Source organism: Camelus bactrianus, chromosome 9 (genome assembly GCF_048773025.1).
Source record: "Camelus bactrianus isolate YW-2024 breed Bactrian camel chromosome 9, ASM4877302v1, whole genome shotgun sequence".
Lineage (NCBI taxonomy): Eukaryota > Metazoa > Chordata > Mammalia > Artiodactyla > Camelidae > Camelus > Camelus bactrianus.
In genome coordinates this window covers 6,714,372-6,723,534 of record NC_133547.1, presented here as the reverse complement: position 1 = coordinate 6,723,534, position 9,163 = coordinate 6,714,372, and the positions used below count along the sequence as shown (strand labels likewise).

Here is a 9,163-nt window from a genome sequence, read left to right as displayed (position 1 = left end):
TTATCTTTGCTATTACTGTCCTCTCTCTCCCTCTGGACAATTCCTAAGGGTGCGCGGCTTTCTGAGCCAGAGTCGGGGGGAAGGAGGAAAGGGGACAGGTTCCAAGGACCTAAATTGTCAAGAAAAGAAAGCCCCTTCCCTTGGTCACGTGGCTATAAGTCTCCAGAGGCAACGAAGTGTTTCTGGTCCACCCCTATTAGGCGGAGCCAACGGTGCGGTCTTCCAATGGGGACGCTAGAATTAAATAACCTGCTCCCTTGCATTGGGACTGTAGGGGCGCGAAAGCCCGGAGACCAACGAGGAGCGGCATAGGGGCAATGGGGGCGGAGAAAAGGGCCACGCCCCCGTGAGCCGGGTATCTGGTCTTTTTAAATCCCCCCTGGGTAAGATAGGGACCATTGGGACTCCGGGTTGCAGCGATGGCGCTTCGCTGGGGCATCGTGTCAGTCGGCCTTATCTCCAGCGACTTCACGACAGTGCTGCGGACTCTGCCTCGCTCTGAGCACCAGGTCGGCCCTCCCTTCGGAGGGAAGAGCAGGCCGAGGCGGGGTGGGAGGGAACTCCTGGGTCTGAGGGAGGAGGGAGCTAGGGTTCTGGACTTCTTTTTATTTGTTTTTGTTTTTTTTAATTAAGTATAGTCAGTTTACAATGTCATGTTAATTTCTGGAGGGTTCCGGACTTCTGAGTCCCCAAGGCAGTGAAGCAATCTCAAATTCCCTACGCCTTTCTCCCTTTCTGTCTTTTAAACACGAGTTCCATGAGGTTTGGGAGGGTCTTAATCTGACCTGCTGTGAAAAGAAGAAATTTAGATACTAGGGGGTTTAATAATTGCTTGCCCCAGATCTCTCTTTCTCAGGACCCAATTATCCAGCGGCCCCTTCACCCGTCACTTCAACCTCCAGGACCACATTCCGCCTCTCCCATCTTGGGAGATGTAATTTCTCCCTACGCCGAGGCCTTCTCCATCACCTTCCTTCCATCCACTTGTCTTCCACACCTGCCCCTCATGTTTGACCCTGGCGCCTCTCCAGGTGGTGGCGGTAGCGGCCCGTGACCTGAGCCGGGCGGAGGAGTTTGCGCGGAAACACGACATCCCAAAGGCCTATGGCTCCTATGAGGAGCTGGCCAAGGACCCGAACGTGGGTGAGTGGCCCGAGGGCTGCGGGGGGGCCACTGGGGCGCTGCCTCCTGGAAGCTGCCTAGGAGATGCAAGGCTCCCCGGGGATGAGCCAATCCCTCTGGGCCCTGGAAGGACTCTGAGCTGGGAGGCGGAGCTGTAGGAACCGGTTAGGTCTGAAATTAACTGGCGTGAAATTGTGATTAGGGGCAACACCTCCGCGGTAAAGGCAGGGTTTGAATTTCTGAGAGAGGCCTTCCAGGCTTTAAAAATAACCCTGTGGCCTGGGCTTCTGCGTTCTGGAATTGCCTGGATGGAGAGACAGGACAATGTAGTTGGACAACAGCCCGGCGGTGGAGTCAGGCTGCCTGAATTGGCATTTTCCTCTTTTGCTTGCCTTCTCAGTTTCCTCATTTGTAAAACGGGCGAAAGAATAATCTCTACTTCCTGGTGGACTTGTGAGGCTTAAGTAATTTAATACGATAATTTCACAAGGCTGGAAATAATCTGAAGGAAATAGAGTGATGATAGAGAACCGTTAGCTCCGCCCTAATGGGAGGCTAGGGTTTGACTCCTGTGGTGGGACTTCGTCCTGGGATGTTGGGGGCGGGGCCTCTATATTATGGGCGGCCCCGGAGGACTCGGTGGGCAGGTCTCATCTCTTGACTTTCCTCTGACCCTAGAGGTGGCCTACATTGGCACCCAGCACCCCCAGCACAAGCCAACGGTGTTGCTTTGCCTGGCGGCGGGCAAAGCCGTGCTGTGCGAGAAGCCCATGGGCGTGAACGCCGCGGAAGTGCGCGAAATGGTTGCAGAGGCCCGGTCCCGAGGCCTCTTCCTTATGGAGGTGAGGGTGGAGGGGGTCCTTCCAACATCCATCGCAGCACTACTTGCCATTATTAAACATGGTGGCTGGTGGACATTTTTGGAGGAACATAAGGGGGATAGGGTTTCCAAGAGTTAAGATGGCCACAAAATGAACCCAGGTCTTTGCCGTTTGTCAGGAGGTAGTTGCGCTACGCCATGGAAACTACTGGCAACATCTCCCATAGCTGGAAGCCACTGCTTTGGGCTCTTAGCAAACATGGCCGCCTGAAAGATCCTTTGTCAGCCTTTCAGAAGAAGATGCCAGTAAGAAAAAGTGGCACAAAATAGCAATGGGCTTAGTTTGGGTGGATTTCCAGTGATAGAGGTCAGAAGTACCAAGGAAGCCCTACCAACCCTCGATGTCAAGCTGCCTCTGTTTTTGCCCTTATCAGACTTGCCTACCTACAGGGGTCTTTGATTTCGCACAGATTGCCAGTAATTAAAATGGCCACCAAACAGCAATGGATAGTGCCAGCAGTAAAGATGGCCACCAGATGACCCCTGGAAGCTATTTTCATGTTAAGGAGTATTATGGTTCTTAAATACTTTGCTGTAGGTTCTGCCAGTAGTCGCTATAGCTGCCTCTTAACTTCTCCACGTCCTATCTAGGCGTCATATGCCCAGCATTGCTGAGCTTCCCAGTCTGCAAAGGTCTATGTGCCCAACAAGTAGTCAAGATTCATTATGTTACTCAGCGCCTTCTGGTGCTCACTGTGTCCTGTCAGTGCCAAAATTCTGTGAGTTTATCGCCTCCTCATTTTTATTGGCACCTAATGTGTGCCAGATCCAACCCTAGGAACTTGGGACTCATAATGTTTAAGACTCACTTTTCCAGGAACTCAAGGTCCGTTATGATCATGGAAATGGGCAATCTCTATTACCAGTTGCATGGACTTCATGGACATAGGACTGAGCAGTTGATGGAGCACAGAGGCCCTGGCTCAGCCTGGGTGATGGTCAAGGAGGTTTCCTGTGGGTAGGGACTGACCTATGCCTTAAAGGAAATATCAGTTGCCTAGATAAATATGCCAGATGGGGAAAGCAGAGTTAAGACTTAAAGAAAATAAGAATGGGCAGATTTCATGTATTTAGTATGAAATTTATCTTGGACAGGTCAAGATTTCTGGCTTGAGAATCAGAGCACTCTAGACTCCAGTCTTCCAGTTCCTGGCTCTGTGCCTTGGACAGGAAATCTGATTTAACTGGGCCTCAGTTTTCTCATCTATAAAATGGACATGATAGCTACATGGGAGGGATGTTGGGAGGACTAATTATACAAAGCCTGTACATACTGTCTTGCTCATAACATATACCAAATACACTGGGGCTGATATTAGGCAAAGGGGAGCATTAGAAGAGTATTGGGCAGGGGTGAGACAGAGTCAGCTCTGGAAGGAAAGCTCCTTCCAGGTCATGTAGGGAACAGACAGGAGCAGGGAAACTCGGTGTGTTAGTGTGTTAGGGCTGCCATAACAAAGTGCCACCACGGATGGAGTGGCTTAAACAACAGAGGTTTATTTTCTCAAACTTCTGGAGGCTAGAAGTCTGAGATCAAGGTGTCAGCAGGGTTGGTTCCTCCTGAGGCTTCTCTCCTTGGCTTGTAGATGGCCGTCTTCTCCCTGTGTCTTCACTTGGTCCTCCCTCTGTGAATGTGTCCTAATTTCCCCCTCTTATAAGGACACTAGTCTGACTGAATGAAGACCCACCTCACTGACCTCATTTAAAGTTAATTACCTCTTTAAAAAGCCTGTCTCCAAATACACTCACATTGGGAGGTACTGGGGGAGTGGTTAGGACCTCAACATGAACTTGGTGGGGGACGGCACAATTCAGCCCATCACATTGGGAGCCTGGTGTAATTGACATTTTATCTCATTTAATGTAATACTTTGTAATGGCCCTATGAGGCAGGTTCCATGAATATCCCCATTTTAGTCCAGATGAGAAAGGACAGGGCCAGATGGGAACAGAGAGGAGAGAAGAGGGCAGAGAGAGTCAGGACCACACAACTGGAGGACTAACAGGCTGTGGAAGGAAGAGGGAGGGATCTTGTTTGGAGCAGCGGGTACCCCATCAAGACTGGATCCTTGAAGGGAGAAGAACTGGTTGGTTAACTCCTGGGTCTTGACCCTTTGCCTTCCCTTTCCACATCCTGCTTTCTTCCCTCTGTGGTCCACAGGCCATCTGGACCCGCTTCTTTCCTGCCGTAGAGGCTCTGAGATCTGTTTTGGCCCAGGGAACCCTGGGGGACCTTCGAGTGATTCGGGCAGAATTTGGAAAGAATCTCACCAATGTACCTCGGAGCATAGACTGGGCCCAGGCTGGAGGTGGCTTGTTGGACCTTGGCATCTACTGCCTCCAGTTCATCTCCATGGTCTTTGGTGGGCAGAAGCCAGAGAAGATTTCAGCTGTGGGAAGGCACTATGAAACAGGTATGGTCTATCCTGAATGATATAATGGTGATAGGAGTGGTCCTCTCTTCCTGGAAGCACTGCTCTGGGACTAAGTCTCCTAGCCCATGAGAATCAAGTTAGACAGCTGGAGGAACTTCCTGTATGAAATCAAAAGAGGATCAGAGTTAAGAGGGTGGGCAGGCTTCGTGCTGGGACCTTGCTGTGTGATGTTAGCCAAAGGACACAACATCTTTGAGTCTTAATTAGTTCCTGGTAAAACGTCACAAATAGGGTTGTCAGAAGGAGTTAATGAAATAACTATTGAGGCAAATTGTAAGCAGTTACTAAATATAAATGGTGGTTAATTTTTCAATTTGTCTCCATCAGCCTTTGCTGCATAACAAACTACCCTAGAACATAATGACCTCCAATAATGATTATTTATTAGTTTGTGATTCTGTGGATTGGCAGTTTGGGCTGCGCTCAGCTTAGGTGGTTCTTCTGCTGGTCTTCATCGTGCAGCTGCACTCAACTGGCTGTTTGACTGGCGCTGGATGGTCTAGGATGGCCTCACTCTGTCTTACAGGTGTTGGCTACTGTGTGGAGAGTCTTGGTTCTCTTCCACGTGGCCTCTCCAGCTGGCTAGCTCAGGCTCATTCACACTGTGGTCTCAGAGTTGCAGGCGTAGCAAAAACACCCCAATGTGCAAGCACTTCTCAAACTTTGGCTTGTATCATATTTACTACTGTTCCATGGCCCAAAGTCAGCTCAGATTTTGAGGAGGGCAAATAGATTATACCTCTTAGGAGGATGGAAGGAGTACCTGCAAAGGGGCATTCATAGAGGAATGAGAGGAATTACTGCGGCCAGCGTTGCAAGCAGTACCACAGAAGGCAATGAACAACCAGGAAAATAATACTCGCTCTTTAGAAAAACTGTCTCAGTCTAGCATCTGGCCAATTCCTAGGCTAAATAGTAGCTGTAACAACAGATCCCACTTTTCAAGTGCTACCTCGACATTAGGGTTATTATACAAATGATCTTTCTGATCTATGAAGGTTGTCCCCATTTTACAGATGAGGAACCTTAGGCGCAGAGAGAGGTAGTGACTTACCCAGGCTCACACAGCAGATCCAGGATAAGAACTTGAACTTACCCGAAATCAAAGAGAACTAGGTCAGTAAATTCCTCCATCTGTGACCTGCCTGATGTGTTCCAAGACCAGGCTAGTACTTTAATCTAATTTTTAAGAGTTTTTGTTTGTGTTTTGATTTTTTATGGAAGTTCTGGGAATTCAACCCAGGACCTCGTGCATGCTAAGCATGCGCTCTACCACTGAGCTATATCCCCCACCCCCAATGTAATTTTTAACTGATGCATGTATATCACTTACTGTAATCTAAATAGCCTTCTAAGTGCTTTTGGACATTTTATCTCATTTAATGTAATACTTTGTAATGGCCCTATGAGGCAGGTTCCATGAATATCCCCATTTTGGATATGAGGATACTTGAGTCTCACAAACCTGCACAACAGATATTTACAGAAGAGGAAACTGAGGCTCAGAGAGGTGAAGTCTCCCTCTCTCTCTCTCTTTTTTTTTTAGCATATTTTTGTTTATTTATTTATTTATTTTGATAATAGACTTACTGAGATATGTCACATGCCATACAATTTATTCCTTTAAAGTGTCTAATTCTGTGGCTTTAGTCTAGTCACAGTTATACATCAGCACAATCAATTTTAGAATATTTTCATTACTCAAAAAAAAAAAAAAATAACCCACACCCAATTCTCCTATTGCCCTGGGCCCTAAACAAGCACAAATCTACTTTCTGGCTCTATGGATTTGCAAACAGCAGACATTTCACACAAATGGACTCCTACACTGTGGGACCACTCATGTTTGGCTTTTTTGATTTAGTGTAAGTGTTTTCAGGGCTCACCTGTGTGGGAGCACACATCACTGCTTTGGTCTCTTTCATTGCCATGTTAGAGATGAGATCTCTTACCCAAGGTACCACAGGCAAGATTTGAGGCCATGCTTGCCCCTGTCCTGTGTCCTTCCTCCAGGTGTGGATGACACTGTCAGTGTGCTACTCCAGTACCCAGGAGGGGTCCACGGCAGCTTCACCTGCAGCATCACTGCCCCGCTCTCCAATATGGTCTCTGTGAGCGGTACCAAGGGCTTGGCCCAGGTGAGGCACGATCGGCCGGGCTGGGCTGGGCCCAAGTCCCAGGAACCATGGCCCTTAGCAAGAGGGGTAGGCCTGTTGTGGCTTCTGGAGCTGGATATGGACTGAACCAGCCTTTTCCCACACCACTGCTCAGGGATCCATCCTCAATCACCAGGTCATGGGATGGGGTCTGGATCTCCAGGCTCCATCCTGAGGGTGAACCCATTGGTCTTTCAAAAGTCCTTAGGCCCAAGTTGAAACCACCCTCAGAGAGCAGCTTTAACCTCTCAAATTGCTTTCAGGACAGTTTACGGGCGTTATCAAAGAACAGCTTCGTCGGGCTTCCTGGAGCCCTGTTGCTAAAAAGAAATTCTATTCTCAGCAGAAGAATTTGGATCTTGCCCCAATCTTGGACTGTAGAATTTGGACCTTGACTCAGCTGCACCTCTGTTTCCATTTTCATTTAGACTTAGATATTGAATTAGTTTAGGCTTCCCAGGGCTCTTTGGCAAAAAAAAAAAAAAAAAAAAAAAAAAAAAAAGTCTCCTAATGGATGAGAAGGTACTGGGTTGTCTAAGCCTCTTCCTTGCAAAAGGGATTTGATAATTAAAAAGCTAAAGATCTAATCTGTTCTTAGGAACAATAATTAGTACATATATGTAACCTAAAAACGTGCGGTATACTGTATATATGTATTTACATGCAATATAATGTGTATGTGCAGTCGAACTTATAATTTAAAAAAAAAAAGGGGGGGGGATTCGCTAAGCCATCTTCACAAGGCCTGAGCATGGGGTTAAAGAAGGATTTGTTCCTGGGGAAACAAACAACAAGATAGGCATCTGGTGCGGCATCTGTGCTGCTGAGGAACAGTCCCCCAGCAGCCAGAGCAGGGGTTGGGGTGAGGAGGGGGGCCCAAACCTCCCTGAGGATGGAGGGAGATCAGCCCTTAGCCACCAGGTGTGAGAGGGAAGGTCCTGAGCATCCCCAAGCGGGAGCCCCAGCAGCCCTGTTGGTGAGGGCAGTAGGGCCACCTGTTATCTCTCCTCAGATCCTCAGCCCCTGCTGGTGCCCGACAGAGCTGGTGGTGAAGGGGGAGCATAAGGAGTTTCCACTGCCCCCAGCCCCAGACAAGGAGTTCAATTTTACGAATGGAATGGGCATGATTTATGAAGCCAAGCATGTCCGGGAATGCCTACAGAAGGGTAAGGATGTGGAGGACAGCTGTGGGAGAGTGACAGGGTGGCAGGGTAAGCCTGGTAGGGGAGGTGGGTATCCTCCCCATCCCTCTGCCACTCAAGCAGCTGTTTAAAACTACATCTCCCAGCACCCCTCTGGGGCATCCATATGCCTGAACCAGTATTACTGTGCCTCATGGGATTCTGGGAATTATAGTTCTTTGGGTTTTGGGGATGTGAGCAGGAGGGGTCTCTAACTGCACTCTCCCTCAGGCCTGAAGGAAAGTCCTGTGATTCCTCTGGCGGAAAGTGAGCTCCTGGCTGACATCCTTGACGAGGTGAGGAAGGCCATTGGAATCACCTTCCCCCAAGACAAACATTAATGTACGCCCTGAATAAAGAAACACATGGTTTCCACAGAGATCTTGGTGGTGGTGGTTTGGTGGGAGCTGGAGAGAGCCCACCATCAAACGGGTCACTAGAGAATAAACTGGGTGGAAGGATGTGGGGAGGGGGAGGAAGGTGGGATCAGGACCACATTGCTCACAAGCTCCTGGAGCAGACACCTGTGGACAGATCCACGGTTGCCTTCCTCAGCCCGTGTGCCCTGGGGCAGGGAATTGTGTGTGGGTAGGAGGTGTCCCTAACTGTACTCTCCCCAGCCTCTCTCTGCCTTTGTCTCCTCATTAGTAAAGGGGAGATACCATACAAACCCCTCTCTGGTGAGTATTAAATAGGATGGTTTATGAACAGGCCCCAGCACGCAGTAGATTCTCAACAGATGGTAGCTGATAGCCCTTTACTTTGAGGTAAGGCCTCCATTAAGGTATAGAGAGTCATTTCAAAAGAAATGTTTACCTCTGTGTGGCAGAGGTAGGAGGTCATTCCCACCGAAATTACAAGCAGTTGAAGGGGGTCTATATGCAGGTGCTTGGTCAACCGATTAGGGTTAACTCTGTGCTCTAGGAAAAATACAACTTTCATATTTTTCTACAGTCGTGAGTATAGGTTAGGTTAAGCTGTAGTAACAAACAACCCCCAAATCTTAGCTTAGCATAACAAAGTTTCTTCCTCACTTGTGTTCTGGTCTGTATATGTCTGAGACCCAGGCTGATAAAGCCATCACCATCTGGAATCCTGCAGATCAATGTGGCCAAGGAAAGAACACCCTGAAAGCTCTTATACCAATACTTAAAGGCTCTGACACAAAACTGATATACATAACCTCTTAGAATTTGTTAGCTCAACCTAGTCATGTGACCTGAATGAACCACAGAGTCCGGGAAGTTCAATTCTACAGATGGAGATGGATATATTGGGTATATGACACTAATAACTCTCACTCTGGGAAAATCAGTAATTTGGTAGAAATTTGAGAATATTGAGAGAGAAGACATCAGCCAAATGAGTTTTCTACTGTTTGCTTATTCC

General features: G+C 48.2%; 1 protein-coding gene across 1 annotated transcript; it reads left to right on the top strand.

Annotated features, from left to right (window-relative positions):
• The first annotated feature begins 262 nt into the window (after positions 1-262).
• Positions 263-8,155, top strand: DHDH (dihydrodiol dehydrogenase). The gene is made up of 7 exons (XM_010946935.3): positions 263-509; positions 1,032-1,143; positions 1,801-1,964; positions 4,164-4,416; positions 6,451-6,575; positions 7,606-7,759; positions 8,006-8,155. The coding sequence occupies exons 1-7, from the start codon at positions 420-422 to the stop codon at positions 8,113-8,115; spliced, it is 1,008 nt and encodes a 335-aa protein (XP_010945237.1). The 5' UTR covers positions 263-419; the 3' UTR covers positions 8,116-8,155.
• The last annotated feature ends 1,008 nt before the right edge of the window (positions 8,156-9,163 follow it).